Below are 26488 nucleotides of genomic sequence, written 5' to 3' on the forward strand. Positions count from 1 at the left end.
CGTTTTGTACTCCAAGGCCAAATTTGCCTGTTATTCCAAGTATCTCTTGACTACCTACTTTTGCATACTAGCATCTTATATTGAAAAGGACATCTTTCTTGAGTGTTAGTTCTAGACAATCATTTAACTTCAGCATTACTGGTCGGGGAATAGACTTGGATTACTGTGATATTGTATGGTTTGCCTTGGAAACAAACGTAGATTACTCTGTCGTTTTTGAGACTGCATCCAAGTACTATATTTCAGACTCTTTTGTTGATCATGATGGCTACTCCATTTCTTCTAAGGAATTCCTGCCCACAGTAGTAGATATAATGGTCATCTGAGTTAAATTCACACATTCCCGTCCATTTTAGTTTGCTGATTCCTAAAATGTCGATGTTCACTCTGCCATCTCCTGTTTGACCACTTCAAATTTGCCTTGATTCATGGACCTAACATTCTGTGTTCCTATGCAGTATTAGGCTTCCCTGGTGGCTCAGAGGTTAAAGTGTCTGCCTCTAATGCAGGAGACCTGGGTTCAATCCCTGGATCAGGAAGATCCTCTGGAGAAGGAAATGGCAACACACTCCAGTATTCTTGCCTGGAGAATCCCATGGATGGAGGAGCCTGGTGGGCTACAGTCCGTGGGATCTCAAAGAGTCGGACACGACTGAGCAACTTTAACTAACTAACTATGCAGTATTGCTCGTTACAACATTGGACTTTACTGCCATCACCAGTCACATCCACAACTCTGTGCTTTTTTTTTTTTTTCCTCCATATCTTCATTCTTTCGCAAGTCATTTCTCCACTGATCTCCACCTACCCTCCTGTGGAGTTCATCTTTCAGTATTGTATCTTTTTGCCTTTTCATACTGTTCAGCAGTGGCCTGCTGCAGGATTGGAGGCACTGCGTGCAGCAGTACCTGTATGGGACCCTTTGAAGAAGGTCGCCATTACCTTCATTACCTCCACCATAGTTTGGTCTCAAGTCAAACAATGGGGAGGGAACACAGCCCCACCCATCAACAGATAATTGGATTAAAGATTTACTGAGTATGGCCCCACCCATCAGAACAAGACCCAGTTTCCCCCCAGTCAGTCTCTCCCATCAGGAAGCTATCATAAGCCTGTTATCCTTCTCCATCAGAGGGCAGACAGAATGAAAACCACAGTCACAGTAAAATAACCAATCTGATCACATGGACCACAGCCTGTCTAACTCAATGAAACTATGAGCCATGCCTTGTAGGGCCACCCAAGACAGACGGGTCATGGTGGAGAATTCTGACAAATGTGGTCCACTGGAGAAGGGAATGGCATACCACTTCAGTATTCTTGCGTTGAGAACATCATGAATAACATGAACATTTGCAATTAATTTCTCCCATTCTGAGGACTGTTTTTTTTCATCTCATTTTTGGTTTCCTTTGTTGTGCAAAAGCTTTTAAGCTTAATTAGGTCCCATTTATTTACTTTTGTTTTTATTTCCATTATTATAGGAGGTGGGTCATAGAGGATCTTGCAATGATTTATGTCAAAGAGTGTTCTGTGTACGTTTTCCTATTACACTTACTTTTCTGAATACAAATATGAGTTGAGAGTATATATACATTCACAGACAGGTGGGTCTAATCTTTTGTGAATTGTGTGCTCTCTGTAATTTTTTGTGTTCTCTAGAAAGCATCAATAAATTATCTAGGCAATTTAAAACTTCAATAAAATCTATAATTTTCTCAACTTCTTACAGTGAACTTTAACAAGTCTTGCATGTACCATATTCCTTTGGCCTTTCTAAAAGTGAAACATGATTCCCATCAAGTATAGATACACAAGTGCTGAGTAAATGCGTAGAATTTGGTATACACAATGAAATTCTGTATCAATAAAACAGGAAATATTCACGTTTAATCCTATCAATAGTACTGAGTGTACTATAGTGAACTTTTGGTTTTATAATAAATTGGAAAGTCAAATATGACTGGTTTCCAATCTTTTACAAACTTCACTTATATGAAAAAAAAAAATCCTTTAGCCACTATTTGTCAGTTAACCATACAGGGTTTCAACTTCCACTTCTGTAAGATGACAAGAATATACTAGATTTTCAAGGTCCTTTCCATTTGTAATTACATATAATTTCATTATTGTGCTTCTGGACATTTATATAAAGGGCAGAACAAGTTCAGCTCTACTTTTTAAATATACAAACAACTCAAGGTGATTTTCATGTGTTTTTTTATTTTGTTTTCAATGTTAAATAACTAGGGAGTAATACCAGCAAGAGAGTAGGCTAGGAAGTTCTAGTATCTTATTCTAGCACACAAAAAATTATTGAATAAACCAACAGAAACTGGCTCAGATAACTTTGTAGCAGTTCTGGAAATCAGTCAAGCTCCAAAGCAATAAGTTCCATGCTCATTTAAGAAAAAGAAGTAGGCAATTTTGTGAAATTCTTACTTGCTGTTACCCCACTCCCTCCTAGAAAGACATGGTATGGATTGGAGAAAGCAGTAGTTCAGCACCAGTTCCTTCAGTTCCTTTTCCTGAATCAGAGAGAGAAGAGCAGAGCTAATCTACAATCTAACATGTCTCAATTGTTCACAAAGAGGTTATTTTCTGTGTTACCTAGCTTAGAGCTCAGATAGTCTAATGTGGCATAGCTCAGGTATCAGGCTAGGAAAAGCCATGAGAAGTAGTGCACATAGTTTGTGAAATTTGCGGGGAGATTACAGATGCACTGACAACTGAAAAGAGAGATGACTGATACTGCAAAACTACTGATTGCTCCAATAGAAAGCTAAAGCCCTGAAAGACAGCAGGGCCAAGACTCTTAAGAAAAGTAAGGCATTTAAAAGCAGCCATGTATACAGAGAATCACACACATACCCAGGAAAAAAGTAAAGTTCTGAGAAGACCTCAAGTCTTAATGCTAGGTTGATCTCAAGCACAGAACATAATTAGTGATTAATTAGTGACAGTTTTCCTATGTATGGAGCCAATCTGCAAGGACTGGGAAGGATATTTCAAAATGTCCAGTTTTCAACAAATATCCCAAAGCATACAAATAAATAGGAAAATGAAAGTTACTCAAAAGAACAAAGTAAACCTCCAGAGCCATTTTTGTTAGAAACATAGGCATCTGTCTTACTAGAGAAAGATATTAACAGAACTGTCATATATTCTCAAAAAGAAAAAAGAAAAACAGGCAAAGAATTAAGGAAACAGGAAAACGATAAATGAACAAAATAAGAATGTCAACAGAGGAAATAACTTATAAAGAAGAAAAAATAGAAATTCTGGAGCTGAAAGATGAAATGACTGAATTTAAAACCTTACTAGAAGGTTTAAATGGAGACTTGAGCAAGCAGAAGGAAGAATAAGTGAACTTGAAGACAAGTCTTTTGAAAATGATCAAGTTTGAGGAGCAAAAAGAATGAAGAAAAGTGAACAAAGTCTAAGGGCATTCTGAGATGACATCAAGTGAGTTAATATATGCATTCTAGGAGAAGAAGTGGAAACAGAAAGAGAAGAAGAAAGGGAGGAAGAGGAGGTGGGGAAGATCAAGAAGATATGGTTCTATAGTACTAGTAGAATTCAATTCCCCACTTACAATAATGAATAGAATAAACCAGACAGAAGATCAGTAAGTACATGAAAGATGAACAATTATAGGCCAATTGGACCTACTCCCCTAAAACTCAGAAGACACATTTTTCATGAGCAAGCAAGAAACATTATCCAAGATAAAACATATTTTAGGCCATAAAACAAGTCTTAATAAATTTAAAAGACTGAAAACATGCAGTCTTTTCACAGTGGAATGAAACTCTATATCAACAACAGAAGGAAAAGTGATATGTCCACACATAGAGAATACACACTTAAACAACAAGTCAAAGAATACATTATAAGGGAAATTAGAAAATATCTTGAAGCAAGTGAAAATGAAAACATGACTCACAAGTGTCTTATGAAATGCAAAGAAAACATTGATACGAGTCTATAACTGTAAAAGGGAAAAAATTTCAAATCAAAAACCTGATTTTACACCTTGAAAAGGAAGAGTAACTAAACCCAAAGTTAGCACAAGGTAGGAAATAATAGAAGTTATAGCATAGATAAGTAATACACAGAATAGAAAAACAATAGAAAAAAAACAATGAAATCAAGAGTTAGTTCTGCAAAATATAAAAATTGATAAACCTTTAGGTAATTGAGTTTGAGAAAAGGACAAAACACATAAAAATAAAATGAAGTGGAAATTAATACTGCTTTTATGAAAAAGAGAAGATGATAAAAGTACTATGAAAAATTGTTCACTAACAATTTGATTAACCTTGATAAAATGGACACATTTCTAGAAACTCACAACTCATCAAGATTAAACCATGATAGACCTATAATTGTAAGGAAATCAAGTTTCCTAACAAATTACAGTTGATCCTTGAACAGTGTGAGTGATAGAGGATCCCTGTACAGTTGAAAGTTTGTGTATAACTTTACAGTCATCCCTCCATATCCATGGTTCTGTATCAGTGGATTCAACCAACTATAGATTGTAGCATGTATTTACTATAGTACTGTTGTTTTTCAGTTGCTCAGTCATGTCTGACTTTTTGCCATACCATGGAATGCAGCATGCCAGGCTTCGCAGTCCTTCACCATTTCCTGGACCTTGTTCAAAGTCATGTCCATTGAGTCAGTGATGCCATCCAACAATCTTTTCCTCTGCTGTCCGCTTCTCTTCCTGCCTTCAATCTTTCCCAGCATCAGGGTCTTTTCCAATGAGTTGGTGCTTCACATCAGGTGGCCAAAGCATTGAAGCTTCAGGTTCATCATCAGTCCTTCCAATGAATATTCAAGTAGGATTGACTGGTTTGTTCTCCTTGCAGTCCATGGGACTCTCAAGAGTCTTCTCCAGCACAACAGTTTGAAAGCATCAATTCTTCAGTGCTTAGCCTTCTATATGGTCCAGCACTCACACCCATACATCAGTTCAGTTCAGTTCAGTCGCTCAGTCATGTCCGACTCTTTGCGACCCGATGAGTCGCAGCATGCCAGGCCTCCCTGTTCATCACCATCCCTCAGAGTTCACTGTTGGAAAAATCATAGCATTGACTATACAGACCTTTGTTGGCAAAGTGATACCTCTGCTTTTTAATATGCCATGTCATATGCCTTTTTAATAAGCATGTCATAACTTTTCTACCAAGGAGCAAGTGACTTTTAATTTCATAGTTGCAGTCACCATCTGCAGTGATTTTGGAGTCCAAGAAAATGAAAGTCTCTCACTGTTTCCATTGTTTGACCATCTGTTTGCCATGAACTGGTAGGACCAGATGCCATGATCTTAGTTTTTTGAATGTTGAGTTTTAAGCCAGATTTTTCACATTCCTATTTCACCTTCATTAACAGGCTCTTTAGTACCTCTTCACTTTCTGGCAAAAGGATGATGCCATCTGCATATCTGAGGTTGTTGATACTTCTCCCGGCAATCTTGATTCCAGCCTGTGCTTCATTGAGCCCGGTAGTACTGTAGTACATATTTATTGAAAAAAAAAATCCACATAAGTGGATTTGTGCAGTTCATACTGATGAAAAATCTCACAACAAAGAAAAGACAAAGGTCAGATGGCGTCACTGGTGAATTTTCTCATATATTTAGAATTAACACTAATCCTTCTCAAAATCTTTCAAAATATTGAAGAAGTAACACATCTAAACTCATTCTGTAAGGTCAGCATTTCATTCATACCAATGCCACACAAAGACACTATAAGAAAACTACACACCAATATTCCTAATAAACACTAAATGCAAACAGTTCAGTTCAGTTCAGTTCAGTCTCTCAGTCATGTCCAACTCTTTGAGACCCCATGAATTGCAGCACGCCAGGCCTCCCTGTCCATCACCATCTCCCAGAGTTCACTCAGACTCACGTCCATTGAGTCCGTGATGCCATCCAGCCATCTCGTCCTCAGTCGTCCCCTTCTCCTCCTGCCCCCAATCCCTCCCAGGATCAGAGTTTTTTCCAGTGAGTCAACTCTTTGCATGAGGTGCCCAAAGTACTGGAGTTTCAGCTTTAGCATCATTCCTTCCAAAGAAATCCCAGGGTTGATCTCCTTCAGAATGGACTGGTTGGATCTCCTTGCAGTCCAAGGGACTCTTTTCAACATAATACTAGCAAATTGAATTCATCAGATTATTGATATGATTATATATCATAATAAAGTGGGATTTCTTCCTGGAATGAAACAATGGGTTATAATACAAAAATCAACCCAAGTAATACACTACATACTATACATGAACCAAGAACTTCCAGATAGTCAAGCTGGTTTTGGAAAAGCCAGAAGAATGAGAGATTAAATTGCCAACATCCATTGGATCATAGAAAAAGCAAGAAAGTTTCAGAAAAACATCTACTTCTGCTTTATTGACTACACCAAAGCCTTTGACTGTGTAGATTACAACATACTGTGGAAAATTCTTCAAGAGATGGGAATACCAGACCACCTTACTTGCCTCCTGAGAAATTGGTATGCAGATCAAGAAGCAGCAGTTAGAACTGGACATGGAACAAGGGCCTGGTTCCAAATTGGGAAAAGAGTACATCAAGGCTGTATATTGTCACCCTGCTTACTTAACTTCTATGCAGAGTACATCATGCAAAATGCCAGGTTGGATGAAGCACCAGCTGGAATCAAGACTGCCTGAAGAAGTATCAATAATCTCAGATAGGCAGCTGACATCACCCTTAGGGCAGAAATTGAAGAACTAAAGAGCTTCTTGATGAAAGTGAAAGAGGAGAGTGAAAACGTTGGCTTAAAACTCTACGTTCAAAAAACACTAAGATCATGGCATCTGGCCCTATCACTTCATGGCAAATAGATTGGGAAACAATGGAAATAGCAAGAGACTTTATTTTTGGGGGCTCCAAAATCACTGCAGATGGTGACTGCAGCCATGAAATTAAAAGACGCTTACTCCTTGGAAGAAAAGTTATGACCAACCTAGACAGCATATTGAAAAGCAGAGACATTGCTTTGTCAACAAAGGTCCGTCTAGTCAAAGCTATGGCTTTTCCAGTAGTCATGTATGGATGTGAGAGTTGGACTGTGAAGAAAGCTGAGCGCTGAAGAATTGATGCTTTTGAACTGTGGTGTTGGAGAAGACTCTTGAGAGTCCCTTGGACTGTAAGGGGATCCAACCAGTCCATTCTGAAGGAGATCAGCCCTGGGATTTCTTTGGAAGGAATGATGCTAATGCTGAAACTCCAGTACTTTGGCCACCTCATATGAAGAGTTGACTCATTGCAAAAGATCCTAATGCTGTGAAAGATTGAAGGCAAGAGGACAAGGGGACAACAGAGTATGAGATGGTTGGATGGCATCACCAACTCGATGGACCTGAGTTTGAGCAAGCTCCTGGAGTTGGTGATGGACAGGGAAGCCTGGCGTGGTTCAGTCCATGGGGTCACAAAGGGTCAGACACGACTGAGCCACTGGACTAAACTGAACTGAACTGAATACTCTACACTAGCAGAATGAAGAGGGAAAAAACACATATTCTCTCACCTAATGCACAAAAAGCATGTGACAAAATACTTTCAATCATTTTTTAATGATAAAAACAGTAACCAAAGTAGGAACAGAATAAAACCAACTTAACATAATAAAGGCCAGATATAAAAAACCCAGATCTATCATACTCCATGAGGAAAGACTGAAGGCTTTCTCTCTGAGATCAAGAACTAGACAATAATAGGAATTTTCACCACTTCTATTCAACATAGAGAAATAAAATGCAAACACACTGGAAAAGAAGAAATTAAAGAAGATATCATGAGGTAGAAAGACATCTCATGTTCCTGGATTAGCAGACACAATATTATTAAGATGTCAATATCACCAAAGTGATCTATAGAATCTATGCAATGTTTATGAAAACCCCGGAAACTTTTTTTGCAGGAATAGAGATATCCATTATAAACCTATATTGAATGTTGGGGATCCAGAGCATCCAAAATAATTTTGAAAAAAGATGAACAAAGATTGAGGTTTAATACTTCTTGATTTCAAAACTTACTAGAAAGCTACAATAATAGAGTGTGGTACTGGCATAGTGGCAGATATAGAATACATAGAATACAGATATAGAATACAGAGACAGAAATATACCCTCACATACATGGTAAAATAATTTTTGCAAATGAGGCCAAGACCATTCAATGAGGAAAGGACAGTCTTTTCAACAAATATTCATAGGAAAAATGGATATCCACCTGTAAAATAATGAAGTTGTATTTTTCCTTACTCCATATACAAAAATTAATTCAAATGGATCAAATGCCTGAACACAAGAGCTAGAACTATGGAACTCTTATAAGAAAACATGTACACATGTTTTCGCATGTACACCCGTGGTGGATTCATGTCAATGTATGGCAAAACCAATATAGTATTGTAAAGTAAAATAAAGTAAAAAAAAAAAAAAGAAAAGAAAACATAGGGGAAATGTTTTATGACATTTAATTTGGCAAAGATCTTTTGGATATGACCCCAAAAGCACAAACTATGAAGAAAAATTGGATTCAATATTAAAAACATTTGCACATCAAAGGGTGCTATTATCAGAGTGCAAAAGCAACCCATGCAATGAAAGCAATGATGTGCAAATCACATATCTGACAAGAAGTTAATATACAGAATATATAAAGAACTCCTATAACTCAACAGCAAAAAGACAAACAACCCAAATAAAAATGGGCAAAGAACTGCAATAGACATTTCTATAAAGAAAATGTACAAGTGACTAATAGCACACATTAAGATGCTCAACAAAGCTAACCAATAGAGAAACCCAAATCACAAACACAAAGAGATACCACTTCAAATCCATTGGGATAGCTATGAAAAACGAATCAGTGTTGGTGAAGATGTACAGAAATTGAATTCCTTTTGCTTTGCTGGCGGGAATATAAAATGGTGCAGCTTCAATGGAAAACAGTATGGAGGTTCCTTACACATTTAAAAATAGAAATTATGATAAAGAAACTCTAGTTCTATGTATACCCAAAAGAACTGAAAGCAGAGGTTCAGACAGATATCTGTACACCTATATTCTAGCAGCATTGTTCATAGTAGTCAAAAAGTAAAGCAACCCCAATTGTAAACTGATGAATGAGTGGATAAACAAAATGATGTGGTTTGTACATATAATGTAATATTTTTCAGCTTTCAAAAGGAAAGGAAATTCAGATAAACATTATAACTTCTATGAAACTTGAAGAATTTTAAGGCTCAGTAAAATAAGCCAGACACAAAAGGATTATTTATGACTCCACTTTTATTAGGTACCTAGAATTATGAAATTCATAGAAACAAAAAGTAAAATGGTGGTTGCCAGGGACTGAGGTGAGGAAGGAATGGGGATTTATTGTTTAATGAGGATATAGTTTCAATCTGAGGAAGTGAAAAAAGTTTTGGAGGTGGATGATGATAATGTTTCACAACAATGTGAATGTACTTAATGACACTGAACTGTGCACTTAAAAATGCTTAAAATGATAAATTTTATGTTATATATATTTTGCCACACTAAAAAATAATCTGGCATAATGAACAGGTGATCAATTATTACTTTACTAACTCTGCAGAAAACTGATATGGAAAAGCTCACTTTTACATATATCTAAGTATAATATCCAATACTTTGGCCACCTGATGTGAAGAACTGACTCATTTGAGTCGCTCAGTTGTGTCCAACTCTTTGCGATACCATGAACTGTAGCCTAACAGGCTCCTCTATCCGTGGAATTTTCCAGGCAAGAGTACTCCAGTGGGTTGCCATTTCCTTCTCCAGGGGATGTTCCCGACCCAGGGATCAAACCCAGGTCTCCCACATTGCAGGCAGACGCTTTACCTTCTGAGCCACCAGGAAAGCCCACATATATTTAACTATAATATCCAATACTTTGGCCACCTGATGTGAAGAACTGACTCATTGGAAAAGACCCTAATGCTGGGAAAGATTGAAGGTAGGAGGAGAAGGGGACAACAGAGGATAAGATGGTTGGATGGCATCACCAACTCCGTGGACCTGAGGTTGAGCAAGCTCCAGGAGTTGGTGATGGACAGGGAAGCCTGGCATGCTGCAGTCCATGGGGTCGCAAAGAGTGGTACATGGCTGAGTGACTGAACTGTATTATACATTTGAGACCGTAATTGACCTTCTTTATGTTTTGCATAATTCTTAAAGTTTGTTTGCATCTGTTAGGAACCAATCTCTTAAAAAGCGTTCCAGATATACACTGAGTAGCAGGTAGCCAATCATTTAGGATTAAACTTAGGGGGAAAAAAAAAACTACCAAAGATCAATTATTCCCTGTAAGAAACAAGGTATTAGCACTATCAATTATGCCTTTCAGAAGAAAAATAATAGTATTTGTATGCTTTCCTTTAGTCTTTTCTGCCTACATTTTATCCTATATATGACTGTTAAATCAATTTTATCCAAACTATTTTTCTTGGTAATATTCCATTTCTCCCAAACTTAAAATCCTTTTGTCTGTGAGATAAAATCCAAAAGTTTTCATCCTGACATTTTTGGCTATCAAAAATCTGGTACATAATTGAGTTTTTAATTGCTCTTCCAATTTGCTCTACCTTTAAGTCTAAAGTCTCTGCTCATAACTATGAAGCTTTCTCCTTTGCTTTCATGGTTTGGGTTGTGTTTTTTCCTAGACCTGAAACTCCCTCCATTCTTTTTTATGCCTACAAATTACACATTCTACCTGGTTCATGAATTTCTCTTGACAGATGCCATCCATACTGATCTGTCTTCTGAACTCTGATAACTTAACTGACTGTAAATTTGTCACTTGGACTTAGGCTATTATCAACTGCTATGTTTGTGTGTATATATACATATATATAGGACTTCCCTGGTGGTGCTTCCCTGGAGGTTAAAGCATCTGCCTCCAATGCGGGAGACCCGGGTTTGATCCCTGGGTCAGGAAGATCCTCTGGAGAAAGAAATGCCAACCCACTCCAGTACTCTTATCTGGAAAACCTCATGGACAGAGGAGCATGGTAGGCTACAGTCCATGGGGTCACAAAGAGTCAAACACTACTGAGTGACTTCACTTCACTTTATACATATACATATATATATATACACACATATACATATATATATATATACACACACACACACACACATATATAGTGTGTGTGTGCATGCAGTCTATCTTGAAAGGGAAAAGTGAAAATGTTAGTTGCTCAATCGTGTCTGATTTTGTGATCCAGTGGACTGTAGCCTGCCAGTCTCCTTTGTCCATGGAGTTTTCCAGGCAAGAATACTGGGGTGGATAGCCATTCCCTTATCTAGAGGATCTTCCCAATTTAGGAATAGAACCTGAGTGGTAAAGCTACAAAGTAACATGACTGACAAAAAATGTAGCACACTTTGTTCATCCAGATTAATGTCTCCCATTCAAAGAATCTACCTGTGAGAAATTAAATACTTAATGCAATACAGTCATTGTTCAGAACATCATAAACACCTCTCTTTGGGATTTTTTTCTGTTTATTTTGCAGTGATGAGCCTTAGAGTTGGTGATGAACAGGGAGGCCTGGCGTGCTGCAATTCATGGGGTTGCAAAGAGTCGGACACGACTGAGCGACTGAACTGAACTGAAGCCTTTATCCTTTGAGAACTGATTCAGTTTTTGAAACAGTAAAGTTGTGATTTGAGCCAGTGAATAGTTGAGTGATATAGCTTGTAATAAAAATATATTTATTCTTACTTCTGTCTCATTTTATAGAGTGACTTTTAAATGATAAAACAACGTATTCTTTTCATACACTTCTAATGATGAATCTGGAATGCATATGCAAGATTTCTTCAAAATATTTTGAGTCTAGGAGTAAGGATAAAATTTTTAAAAGAATTAAACCTCTGAAAGGATTAACACTTATTTGGAAGACTACATTTTGGCAGCTTAAAAATCCTTCTCATTTCTGAAAAAAAACAAATAACCAAATAAATAATGAATAAATAGAAATATTTTACCGTTCAACACAGGCAGAAAGTCTGGAGCAATGGTTAGAAGCAGGGGCATCATGACCCCCAACCACATATAAGAATCCATTGTATGTTGCAACTCCTACACCTCCACGTCTTTTGGACATTGGAGCACACAGACTCCACCTGTTAGTGTGTGGGTCAAAATATTCCATAGATTTGAGGCAGGAACTTCCATCACGTCCACCAATAGCATATAGCCTAGAATAAAGACAGAAGTATGTGTATATGTGTATATATTTGTGCATAGAATGAAAGTGAAAATACACTGCACACAGCATTGGACTGTGTATTCTACTCCCTCAAGATTTTATAGCGAAAGGCCTGAATTTGTGAAGGCATTTGTTAAAGTCTACCTTACCCTAAACCTACCTGCTTCATAATTTTTTTTGAAAGTTTCTTTGATATAATAGATTAAAGGTTTATATGGGAAATGAACTACAAAGAAAGGAAAGAGATAAAAGCATTGGTAGTATTTGTCTACTAAACCACAATAAAGCTGAACATTTTTAAAGATGGTACGATCTTTCCAAAACCCCAATCCAGGAACCTTACAATTTTAGCTAGATTTAATTGCCTAGCATTAGACTCTCTATTGCTTTACTGAACTACTTTATTTAGTGTAAGAAACATTTGTAACTAAGAAAATATTAATTTAACAAATAACTAAGGGGAATAGGATAAAACCTAAAAAACAGATTTTTTCCCTAGGAAGATGTATTATCTATAACATTTCTCTCATAAGTTTTAAAACGCCAATTTTTTGTATGTATTTATTTTTTAATATAAATTTATTTATTTTAATTGGAGGCTAAATACTTTACAATATTGTATTGGTTTTGCCATACATCAACATGAATCCGCCACGGGTGGATTAGCAGTGTTTTTAATTTGTTATTGTTGTTCAACTCCTTCGTGGCCTACTCTTTGTGACTCTATGGACTGTAGCACAGCAGGCTTCCCTGTCTTTCACTATCTCCTGGAGTCCACTCAAACTCATGTTCATTGAGTCACTGATGCCATCCAACCATCTCCTCCTCTGTCATCCCCTTCTCCTCCTGCCTTCAATCTTTCCCAGGATCAGGGTCTTTTCCAGTGAGTTGGCTCTTCACATCAGGTGGCCAAAGTATTAGAGTTTCAGCTTCAGCATCAGTCCTTCCAATGAGTATACAGGGTTGATTTCTTTTAGGCTCGGTTGGATCTCCTTGCTGTCCAAGGGACTCTCTTCTCCAGGCCCACAGTTCAAAAGCATCAATTCTTTGGCACTCAGCCTTTTTTATGCACCAACTCTCACAACCGTATATGATTACTGGAAAAACCATAGCTTTGACTATACAGGTCTTTGTCAGCAAAATGTCTCTGTTTTTTAATATGCTGACTAGTTGTGTCATAGCTTTCCTTTCAAGGAGCAAGTTTCTTTTAATTTCATGGCTGCAGTCACCATCCATAGTGACTTTGGAGCCCCCCAAAATGAAGTTTGTCACTGTTTCCATTTTTTCCTCACCTATTTGCCATGAAGTGATGGGATCAGATGTCATAATCTTCATTCTTTAAATGCTGAGTTTTAAGCCAGCTTTTTCACTCTCCTCTTTCATCTTCATCAAGAGGCCCTTTAGTTCCTGTTTGCTTTCTTCCATTAGAGTGCTATCATCTGCACATCTGAGGTTGTTGATATTTCTCCCAGCAATATTGATTCCAGCTTGTGATTCATCCAGCCCAGCATTTTGCATGACATACTCTGTACAGAGGGGCCTTTCCTGATAGCTCAGCTGGTAAGAATCATTCTGCAATGCAGGAGACCCACTCCAGTAGAATTGCCTGGAGAATTCTATGGACAGAGGAGCCTGGCAGGCTACAGTCCATGGGGTCACAAACAGTCAGACATGACTGAACAACTTTCACTTCACTCTGCACAGAAGTCAAATAAGCAGGGTGACAATACACAGCCTTGACATACTCCTTTCTCAATTTTGAACCAGTTCATTGTTCCATGTCTGTTCTAACTGTTGCTTCTTGACTTGCATACAGGTTTCTCAGGAGGCAGGTAAGGTGGTCTGGTATTCTTATCTCTTTAAGAACTGTCTACATTTTGTTGTGATCCACACAGTCAAAGGCTTTTGTGTAGCCAATGAAGCAGAAATAGATGTTTTTCTGACATTATTTTTAGTCTAATTTAAAGCTAATTCCAATCAATAGAGAAGATCAACATTTATTAAACTATATGCCTTCATATAGTTTACTGCCCTTCATGCTCAGTTGTGAACAATAGCAAGTTAGCAAGACAAAATTAAATTATTTAAATTCAATTATTTCAACCTCTTCTGTAATAGGTAGGAGATCACTACCGAGTCACTGGATATCATTCAGGTTAGGCTAGAGATAATCAGATTTAGGAGTATTTTAAACCCTAAAACACTGTAAGTCTGGGTTTCCTGTTAACCACAGACGCTTCTTACTTTATGCTGCTGCTGCTAAGTCTCTTCAGTCGTGTCCGACTCTGTGCAACCCCACAGACGGCAGCCCACCAGGCTCCACCATCCCTGGGATTCTCCAGGCAAGAACACTGGGGTGGGTTGCCATTTCTTTCTCCAATGCATGAAAGTGAAAAGTGAAAGTGAAGTCGCTCAGTCGTGTCTGACTCTTCACAACCCCATGGACTGCAGCCTACCAGGCTCCTCCACCCATGGGATTTTCCAGGCAAGAGTACTGGTGTGGGTTGCCTTTGCCTTCTCCACTTACTTTATGCACAAGGTGCTAAAAAACATCTGCATTGAAATTTCTATTGAATCCAGTTATATGATGAGATACTGACTTTATGAATAGTCAATACAGACACACAAGACTGTCATCCTGCTGTATTAAATTTTCATCATTCAAGTTCCTCCTATATGCTTGTCATTATCTCCAAAGATACCTTTTCAGAAAGGACACAATTACAAGTTACCTGCAAGAAGAATAATTCAAGCTTGTAGAAACCTCTAGTATTATCAAGTTTAAGGCAAGTAAGGCAAGTTTAAGGCAATTAAGGCAAGTTAATATATTATTTTCCTTCATAGGAAAGTGATCAGAAAGAAGAAAAGATTCAGAAAGATGGGACTAGCTATAATTCTAGAACACTTAGGAGAGTGAGTTATAAAGAGAAAAAAAGACTTGGCATATTACAAAAACAGACTGAAGTTTTGATAAGTCAAGAAAAAGTCATAACCAAAAAATGGTAGTTTCTTGAGGGTAAGATTGAAACTGCTTTGCTTACAAAAGTGCTTCTCAAATTTAATGTGTAATACAAGTTACTTGAGGATCTTCTTAAAATGTCTATTCTGATTCAAAAGGTCTGGGCTGGGGTTAAGATTCAGCATTTCTAAATAGATCTCAGGTATTAATGTTACTGCTGGTCTCAGGATATTTAATTAGGTATTCATTTTAGATAAATATTTTCCATCATAATGAAGGGAGAGTTCCAACAAAGGCCTTTTACAATCCATTACTAGGATGTCCTCATCACTGGGAATGCTTATTGGCAGGTGTATCACATCACTGAAGTGCTGTACTACAAGAAATGGGAGCAAAAGCATGCATGTTTGGCTCTACTCACTTATTGTTTAATGTGACTACACCAACTGTGCTTCTAGGAGTTGACATACTGGCCACATAATTCCACTGACGTCCCTCAGGGTCCCATCTTTCTACAGTATTTAGATAACTCCATCCATCATGGCCACCAACAGCATACATTGGTCCTTCAAGTGTGGCTACACCTAAAGGAAAAAATAGCATGAGAGCTCACCTAGGTAGGGCATATATAGTAGATATTTCATTTTATAAGGAAGTGACTACTTAAAAACTTGATTTTTATCTATTAATGGTTTTGTAAATAGCCATTTAATGAATAATTTGCCAATCTTGATTTGAAACTAAAACTAGATATGGTCTTTTAACCCTAGGAAATATCATGGAAGGGTATCATGGTTATAATGCTAAAGGCATAGAAAGTAGATGAACACACCATTTCTTGCAATTAACAGAAAAGGGAAGATGATTTTTCTCTGTCACAGTTTCAATGTCATTTTTCAAATATAAAAGTTAGATGAGATATGATACTGAATCTTAGATAAAAACTAGAACTGTTGGCTAAGTCTGATAGATCTTTCTAATCACTTATTTTTATTAAAGGGATAAAAATGATTCCCATAGGACATCTCAGTAGACAGGGGTTTTTGAAGTTTAGTTAGAAATTTGTTCTATTCAGTTCAGTCGCTCAGTCGCGTCCAACTCTTTGCAACCCCATGGACTGCAGCAAGCCAGGCCTCCCTGTCCATCACCAACTCCGGAGTTTACTCAAACTCATGTTCATTGAGTCGGTGATGACATCCAACTATCTCATCCTCTGTCGTCCCCTTCTCCACCCATCTTTAAATCTTTCCCAGAATCAGGGTCTTTTCAGATGTGTTAGTGGTTCAAATCAGGTGGCCAAGTATTGGAAGTTTCAGCTTCAGCATCAGTCCTTCAAATGAATATTCAGGATTGATTTCCTTTAGGATGGACTGGTTGGATCTCCATGCTGTCCAAGAGACTCTCAGGAGTCTTCTTCAATACCACAGTTCAAAAGGATCATTTATTCCATGCTCAGCTTTAATTATATCATACATGACTACTGGAAAAACCATAGCTTTGACTAAACAGACATTTGTTGGCAAAGTAATGTTTCTGGTTTTTAATTCGCTGTCTAAGTTGGTCATAACTTTTCTTCCAAGAGCAAGCATCTTTTCATTTCATGGCTGCAGTCACCATCTGTGGTGATTTTGGAGGTCTCCAAAATAAAGTCTGTCACTGTTTCCACTGTTTCCCCATCTATTTGCCATGAAGTGATGGGACCAGATGCCATGATCTTAGTTTTTTGAATACTGAGTTTTAAGCCAACTTTTTCACTCTCCTCTTTCACTTTGATCAAGAGGCTCTTTAGTTCTTCTTCGCTTTCTGCCATAAGGGTGGTGTCAGCTGCATATCTGATGTTATTGATATTTCTCCTGTAAATCTTGATTCCAGCTTGTGCTTCATACAGTTCAGCATTTCTCATGATGTACTCTGCATATGTTCAATAAGCAGGATGACAATACACAACTTTGTCATACCCCTTTCCCAATTTGGAATCAGTTTGTTGTCCATATCCAGTTCTAACTGTTGCTTCTTAACCTGTAAATAGATTTCTCAGGAGGCAGGTCAGATGGTCTGCTATTCCTATCTCTTGAGGAATTTTCCACAGATTATTGTGATCCACACAAAGGCTCTGGCATAATCAATAAAGTGGAAGTAGATGTTTTTCTGGAACTCTTTTGTTTTTTCTATGATCCAACAGATGTTGGCAACTTGATCTCTGATTCCTCTGCCTTTTCTAAATCCAGCTTGAACATCTGGAAGTTCATGGTTCATGTATTGTTGAAGCCTGGCTTGGAGAATTTTGAGCATTACTTTATTAGAGTGTGAGATGAGTGCAATTATGAGGTAGTTTGAGCATTCTTTGTTATTTCCTTTCTTTGGGATTGGAATGAAAACCAACTTTTCCAGTCCTGTGGCCACTGCTGGGTTTTCCAAATTTGCTGGCATATTGACTGCAGCCATTTCACACCACTGTCTTTTAGGACTTGAAATAATTCAACTGGAATTCCATCAACTCCACTAGCTTTGTTCGTACTGATGCTTCCTAAGGCTCCCTTGACTTCACATTCCAGAATGTCTGGCTCTAGAAGAGTGATCACACCACCATGATTATCTGGGTCATAAAGATCTTTTTTTGTGTAGTTCTTCTGTGTATTCTTGGCACCTCTTCTTAATATCTTCTGCCCTTGTTAAGTCCATACCATTTCTGTCCTTTATTGAGTCCATCTTTGCATGAAACATCTACTTGATATCTCTCATTTTCCTGAAGAGATCTCTAGTCTTTCCCATTATATTGTTTTCCTCTATTCCTTTGCATTGATTACTGAGGGAGGCTTTCTTATCTTTCCTTGCTATTCTTTGCTACTCTGCATCCAAATAGGTATATCTTTCCTTTTCTCCTTTGCCTTTCCCATCTCTTCTTTTCATAGCTATTTGTAAGGCTTCCTCAGACAACCATGTTGCCTTTTTGCATTTCTCTTTCTTGGGGATTGTCTTTATTCCTGCCTCCTGCACAATGTCATGAACCTCTGTCTTTTGTTCTTCAGGCACTCTATCAGATGTAATACCTTGAATACATTTGTCTCTTCCACTGTATAATCATAAGGGATTTGATTTAGGTCATGCCTGAATGGTCTAGTGGTTTTCCGTACTTTCTTCAATTTAAGTCTGAATTTGGCAATAACGAGTTCATGATCTGAACCAGAGTATACCCCCAGTTTTGTTTTGGCTGACTGTATAGTGCTTCTCCATGTTTGGCTGCAAGAATATAATCAATCTGATTTTTTCTATTGGATTCTATGAATAACTCCTTTCTGTTTCTCATCTGCTCTGGGAATTCACGTTACTGGTTCCTCCTGCCACCTTCTTCACCATCTCAGCTTGCCATCTACACTACCTCTCCTATCTCTTTAGCAATAGCAATTAAGAGTTTTAAAATTTGCTTCGGTGTCTCTGTAAGATATGTTTTCTAAAAAATCACATATACAGAACTGAGCTGAATAATTACATAGTCTATCATTTGATATAATTTTCAGTTATATTGGGGCAAACAACACCCATCTTGGATATGTCACACTTTAGCTGTGTAAAATTTGGTTCTTTAAAAGCAATGCAATAATTCTTTTCTTAAAAAACAAACTCTGTAGTATTGAAACATACGGAGTCTAGCACTAAGAAAAGTGGACCTTGACAAGCCATTAGGAGAATCAAAGTTTTTCACTGTTCAAGAAGTCTCTGTTCCTTCTTAAGCTTCTTGGGAACCTCTGACTTAAGTATAAATTAAGGCTACTCTCAACAAAAGTGGTTTTTCTAAATAGCCCTGCCTTCAAACTGCATCCGAAGGCTTTTGCCTAGATACAGATTTGATTCTTATGGGAAGGGACACTGGTAACTAGAAACACATTGTCTCTCTGTTAGCAAGTGTTCTTTTCTCTAAACTGACCTTAGAAGAAAACTTGTAGTTGCATGCTCCTCAGCAATGTATTCTTTCTAAAAGGTTTTATCCTTCCTGAAGCGGGACCCCTTTAAAATACCAGTGGAATGGAGGTACAGTTACAACAAGTATGACACCTGAAACAAGGAAAAAACTTTCACACGCTTTTACCATTTATTTAAGCTTTTCAGAATTTTCAGACGTTTTGAATATGAGTATGACTAAATTTCAATGATATGCACTTATTTAAGCTCTAGTAAATGTACAGTCTTTAGAAACTATAGAACATTAAGCTCTTACCTAAACCATGCCTGTGTGTTGACATGGGAGGCATCACTGTCCAGATTTTGCCAACTGGATTAAAACATTCCACAGTATTCAAAGTTTTTAAACCATCTCTTCCTCCCACAACATACAGTTTGTTATCAATAACAGCAACTCCAAACTGAAGCCTACGCCCATTCATGGTGCCAATATGTAGCCAGCTGTTGTTCCGCAGGTCATATTTTTCAATTGTGCTGGTACCTGTTAAAGGGATAGTAAACAATGCTAAAAACTACTTGTGCAAAATGTTTTCATCATTCATATTATATTTATGTATCTATATTTATAGTATAGACTCAGTGATTACAGTTCAAATTAAAATAAGTAGTCCAGATAATTCTCCAACCTGTAAGACAAGGCAAGGATAATATTTCACCACTTCTGAATCCAAATGGAAAAGTGAGAATAAAACAGTTTATTTAATATATATGGTTTATATGTTTATAATGACTTCTTTGGCTATAATATGCTACTGTTAATACTAACACAGGTTCCAGACACCACATTTTACAACAAAAACTGCTTTGGAATGTATTACTGTTTACACATTCATTATGGTTTTACTTAACTATGAACATTCAATATACTAATTTATGCCCTTTTATTTTACTCAATTTGGTCTGTATGTGTGTGTTTATTTAAAACACAAATGACTAAAAGAACAGAAAAGAAAATTTCTTTTAAATGGGCCTTCAGTGTTAATTCACATGATTCACATAATAACATTTTTGTCCTTTATTGTGCCCATCTTTGCATGAAATGTTCCCTTGGTATCTCTAATTTTCTTGAAGAGATTTTCTTGAAACCTAGGCTGTACTGATTACTAAAATTATGAAGGTATTAATGATGAAGTAAGTAGGAAATTATACCAAGCTACATTAATCAACTATATATAGAAGACTTACATTAAAATGATGTAGAAGTCTGCTTAAAGCCAAGTTATTTTTTCCAAACACTAAATAAAATATAAAAGATGAATTTACTCTATATCTCTTATCTGCATCTATGAACATATATGACTGATAGTTTTGTATCTTTAATTCTGAAATGTTTTTAGCCCATTTTCCTACTAATCAAAATGTAGATCATCTAGCTGGCTTATTATGGCAACTCTGTATTTGATTGAAAAAGCGTTTTCCTTTTTTTAACTAATCTTTTTCTTTGGGACTCACTTCGCAGTTTTTTCTGTGTTTATCAACTTTCTGCTTTAAAACGTTGCAAATATTGCTTCTTACTTCATTTCAAAGTTCCTATTCAGCTCTTACTTATGATCTATTCAAGGGTGAACAAAATCAACTAAACTTTCTGGTATTGTTTAGAACAATAGTTCCTGTAGTTGTGAATATATCTAATTTAGTTGTTTCCTCCATCTATTTTCAAATGAACTTAAAAATCACTATGTTAGCTTTTATTTGTTCCCTGTTATACTGTCTCTCAGAATTCATTATTTTAGTAAGTGAAAATTTAGTGAATACCTGGCATGCACAAAAGCCTGAAGTTTAGCATTCAACCATTTAAAATTTTTGACTGTGTGATCATACTTACAACTTTTTGATGACTCTTTTAATATACACGGTAGGGGTTATAGTTAATTCCAGCCACTTGTGTGGTATCTATATTTAGCAACTAATTCCAAGTTAATTGTATGAGTCAAAAGGAAATTAAAGACTGAGGAAGTACTGTATTTCCTAAATATCAAACGGTGAAAGTTCAACAAGTATCTTAAAAAGATAAATAAAACTACACATTGTAAGAAAAGGCATACATATAGAAAAATTTTTAAGAATGTAAATTGGTATGTTTTTAAATGCAATACTGATTTACATAGATAAATGCTATCACCTTAATATTTTTGCTTTATGTAGGTTTTTTTTTTCCTTTTCTTTTCTTTCCTCTTTTGCTCCTATGTGCTCACTCTGGTTTTTCAATTCTAAGACCCTCAAAGAGAGGGGTCAGTTTTGTTGTTGCTGCTCTTTCATCTAAAATAGTGGCAAGATAGCAACAAAGAACATAAAATTTGAGTAATAATTCCCTGTCCAGTAGTTCTATGATGCTTGCCCTTGGCATGGCTATCTAACCTTAACAGCCTTAGTTTCCTCATCTCCAAAATTAAGGTAATAAAAATCTATCTTGTAGCATTACCATGAGGATTAGAAATGATGTCTGCAAAATGCCAATCAAGGATCAAGTATTCACAAATAATCGTATTTACTATTATTGTAGTTTTCTGTAACTTCCCATAAAGCTTTTTATATTTTCATATACTAGGTATTTCAAGAGTCTCAAAATGATGGCTTTACTTTTTTCCATATCAAACTGGTAGCAGAGTCAAGGGATTATAGGCTCGCATTTCACTCATTTTTGTAAGCTATGAAGGAGTTGAAGATACATATTATTACCATCTTGTGTAATATATTCATTTGTGTAATGTTAATGTGAAAGACAAGAACCTGAAAAAATAAAAATAGCAAATAAACACAAAAATCAAACAAATAAACATAAATTTTCGCATTTCTCACTCTGCTATGTGGACATTTTAAAAATCAAATATTATAGATAACCATTTTTGCATTTTACACTTAGTACCCTTTTGATTTAATATCAAACAAGACACCTTTTAAATTCTGTGCCTGTTCTTTCTATTCAACAAAATGCAGTAAAATATCAAGTTGCTAGACTTGAAATCTATTATAACATTTTACTGTATTTGTTATTTTCTGAAGAACACTAGTTCTATGAAGTTACTCTACATCTTTAGAAAATAATTGTAGTTGCAAACTCCTGTTATACAGATTTATTATTAATTGAGATATCTCCTATATGGTCTTCCAATTTCCAATTACACATACCAAAAGAAAAAATAGTTTTCCAGAAGCATAGAACTTTGATTTTTGTATCATTCTCTATAAGGTGTCAAAACATTTCCATGTATGATTTGGCAAATTTTAAGTGAGTTGATTTTAGTTCCTACACAGCCAATTCTTAATTACAAAATCCTTGCCTCATTGTTTTGGCAACATGGTTCTATAGGTAGAAATCAATGTAAAGAGACAGAACTGTGGGAAAAAATGTTTTAAGAAGTATTCAAGGTAGACATGATGGCTTCAGAAAATTTTCCCTATTCTTATTGAAAACAATTCTTTTGTAAAATCATTATTTTTATTCCAGAATTGAATTGTTGATCTTGTTATCAACACTTTAAGCTTATTTGTAAATGGTCTTTGGTCATCTATCAGGAAATTGACAGCAATAAATTAGAAGTCATTCTCTTATTTCTGTCAAAAAACAAATTTGGAGGACCTCATCCCTTCCACTTATGATAAATCTGTAAGTTCTCCCTGAAAAGATCTTAGGTTGCAAAGCAAATACTCAAATCAAAAAAAAAAAATGCTGCCATAAGAGTCACAAAATACCTCAAGTTGCCAACACAATCTTGTGGAAAAAAAAAAAAAAAAAAGCAAAGCTGGATGTATCACTGTCCCAGACTTCAGACTATACCACAAAGCTAAAGTGAGCAAAACAGCATGGAACTAGCACCAAAACACATACAAAGATCAATGTTACAGAATAGAAAGTACAGAAATAAGCCCCCACATACAGTCAATTAATCTATGACAAAGGAGGCAAGCATATACAATGGAGAAAAGATAGTCTTCAACAAGTGGTGCTGAAAAAACTAAACAGTTACATACAAAATAATGAGATAAGAATATTCCTTCACACCATATACAAAAATAAAATCAAAATGGTTTAAAGACCTAAATGTAAGATCTGATACCATGAAACTCCTAGGAAAAAAATGCAGAACACTACTTGACATAAATCACAGCAATATTTTTTGGTTCCATCTCCTAAGGCAAAATAAATAAAAGCAAAAAATAAACAAGGGGGGGTCTAATTAAGCTTAATTAGAAAAATATTAGGAAAAAAATTAATTATGAAAATACCAAAAAAATGAAAAGGCATCCTATGGAATGGAAGAAAATGTTTGCAAATGATGTGAAATACAAGTGGTCAATATTCAAAATATGTAAATAGCTCATACAATTCAATATAAAAAAATTAAAAATGGGTAGAAGAACTGAATAGAAATTTTTCTAAAGAAGACAGATAGCTAAATGGCAAATGAAAAGATGCTTAGCATTGCTAATTATTAAAGAAAGGTAATCAAAAACACAATGAGATATAACTTCACACCTATCAGTTGACTATCATCAAAAAGTTTCCAAATAACAAATGATGGAGAGGATGTGGATAAAAGGGAACCCTTGTACGCTATTGTTGGGAATATAAATCGGTATAACCACTATGGAAAATGGTATGAAGGTTCCTCAAAAACGAAAAATATAACTATCATAGGATCCAGAAATCCCACTATTGGGGTATATATTTCAAAAAACTAAGACACTAAATCAAAATTATATATGCATACAATGTTCACAGACCCATACACAAGACTCAAGACATGGAAGCAACCCAAGTGTCATCAACATACAAATGGATGAAAAAGATGCTATCAGTTGAGTTCAGTCGCTCAGTCGTGTCCGACTTTTTTGCGACCCCATGAATCGCAGCATGCCAGGCCTCCCTGTCCATCACCATCTCCCAGAGTTCACTCAGACTCATGTCCATCGAGTCAGTGATGCCATCCAGCCATCTCATCCTTGGTGGTCCCTTTATCCTCCTGCCCTCAATCCCTCCCAGCATCAGAGTCTTTTCCAATGAGTCAACTCTTTGCATGAGGTGGCCAAAGTATTGGAGTTTCAGCTTTAGCATCATCCCTTCCAAAGAACACCCAGGACTGATCTCCTTTACAATGGACTGGTTGGATCTCCTTGCAGTCCAAGGGACTCTAAAGAGTCTCCTCCAACACCACAGTTCAAAAGCATCAATTTTTCGGTGCTCAGCTTTCTTCACAGTCCGACTCTCACATCCATACATGACGACTGGAAAAACCATAGCCTTGACTAGATGGACCTTTGTTGGCAAAGTAATGTCTCTGCTTTTGAATATGCTATCTAGGTTGGTCATAACTTTTCTTCCAAGGAGTAAGTGTCTTTTAATTTCATGGCTGAAATCACCATCTGCAGTGATTTTGAAGCCCCCCAAAATAAACTCTGACACTGTTTCCACTATTTCCCCATCTATTTCCCATGAAGTGATGGGACCAGATGCCATGATCTTCGTTTTCTGACTGTTGAGCTTTAAGCCAACTTTTTCACTCTCCTCTATCACTTTCATCAAGAGGCTTTTTAGTTCTTCACTTTCTGCCATAAGAGTGGTGTCATCTGCATATCTGAGGTTATTGATATTTCTCCCGGCAATCTTGATTCCAGCCTGTGCTTCTTCCAGCCCAGCGTTTCTCATGATGTACTCTGCATAGAAGTTAAATAAGCAGGGTAACAATATACAGCCTTGACGTACTCCTTTTCCTATTTGGAACCAGTCTGTTGTTCCATGTCCACTTCTAACTGTTGCCTCCTGACCTGCATATAGGTTTCTCAAGAGGCAGGTCAGGTGGTCTGGTATTCCCATCTCTTTCAGAATTTTCCACAGTTTATTGTGATCCACACAGTCAAAGGCTTTGGCATAGTCAATAAAGCAGAAATAGATGTTTTTCTGGAACTCTCTTGCTTTTTCCATGATCCAACGGATGTTGGCAATTTGATCTCTGGTTCCTCTGCCTTTTCTAAAACCAGCTTGAACATCTGGAACTTCATAGTTCACGTACTGCTGAAACCTGGCTTGGAGAATTTTGAGCATTACTTTACTGGCGTGTGAGATGAGTGCAATTGTGCGGTATTTTGAGCATTCTTTGGCATAATATTGCATTGTGTGTGTCACACACACACACACACAGTGAAATATTATTCTGATAAAAAAGAGGGAAATTCTGCCACTGACAGTAACATTGATGGGCCTAGACAATATTATGATTTTGAAGTAAGTCAGACAAATATAAATCTCTACATGATATCAGTTATATGTGAAATCCCCCTAAAACTGACACAAATGAATGTATATTGAATACAGAAAGAGATACGCACATATATTATAGAAAACAAACCTGTGGTTACTAAAAATGAGAGGAAAGGAGGGAAGGACAAATTAGGGGTATGGGATTAACAGATACAAACTACTGTTAATAAAATGGACAAGTAGCAAGGATACATTTTATAGCACAGAGGATCACAGCCATTATCTTGTAATACTTAGAGTATTGTCTAAAAAAATACTGAATCATCATGCTGTACATCTGTAACTAATATAATAAGTCTATACTTCAATATAAAGAAATTAATTTTATCATAGAAAAATAAATTTCTGTCATAAGAGAAAGAGTACCTATTAACAGTTAAGGAAAATCTAATGAAAGGCTTATATCCCATAAGGCAATAGTAAAAAAAAAGGTATCAGAAAATTTATATTACTTTATTTATAAAAATTAGCTTTAGATGTACACATTTCAATATGGCTTTAATACTGCCTTCACAATTTAGAGGGTGTTAAGAGTAATTAATTTGCTTCTGTTACCTTTCATAGCATCCATGCCTCCTACAGCATAAAGTGCTCCCACAGTTGATTTTCTAGGCCTTGTCCTAGGACTTTGCATCATGGGTCTTCTCTCAGGTAAGAGATGATACTTCATAGCTTCCATCAGGAGTTTCTGACATTCAAGATCACCAGTAAACATGGAGCTGTTTTCAAGATCTGCCAGTAACTAAAAAGTAATGATGCATGGTATATGAAGTAAAGAGCAGATCATTAGAAGTAACATTTCCATTTATATAATTTTGCAGGAAACTCAAGCTAATTCTAATGTATGTGTTATTATTTAATATTTTAAGTTACTTAAGTAACATATTTTATGACTAAAAGCCTCATGGTAGCAACTAATTTATTAATGAAAATTTATTTGACATATCATTCCTCATTTGAATATGTATTTTGCATACAATCTCCAGGAGTAAAAGTGAAAAAGCACTCATAAAATGTGTTACTGAA

The 26488-nt window shown here is 36.4% G+C and overlaps 1 protein-coding gene across 3 annotated transcripts in view; it reads right to left on the reverse strand.

The window, feature by feature from the left end:
* KLHL4 (kelch like family member 4) overlaps nt 1-26488 on the reverse strand; it is a 137301-nt gene that overhangs the window by 14535 nt on the left and 96278 nt on the right. Inside the window, exons 6-10 of one of the 3 annotated variants that reach the window (XM_060408463.1) lie at nt 26018-26204; nt 19460-19684; nt 15665-15827; nt 12061-12273; nt 2204-5518 (exon numbers count right to left, since the gene is read on the reverse strand). In XM_060408463.1, the coding sequence (XP_060264446.1) occupies nt 5380-5518; nt 12061-12273; nt 15665-15827; nt 19460-19684; nt 26018-26204 (927 nt within the window). In that variant the 3' untranslated portion in view covers nt 2204-5379. Of the gene's footprint in view, nt 1-2203; nt 5519-12060; nt 12274-15664; nt 15828-19459; nt 19685-26017; nt 26205-26488 lie in introns of those variants that run through there. The other 2 variants (XM_004022411.6, XM_012107510.5) reach the window with 2 other exon arrangements.

The sequence above is a fragment of the Ovis aries genome, chromosome X (assembly GCF_016772045.2).
Source record: "Ovis aries strain OAR_USU_Benz2616 breed Rambouillet chromosome X, ARS-UI_Ramb_v3.0, whole genome shotgun sequence".
Classification (NCBI taxonomy): domain Eukaryota; kingdom Metazoa; phylum Chordata; class Mammalia; order Artiodactyla; family Bovidae; genus Ovis; species Ovis aries.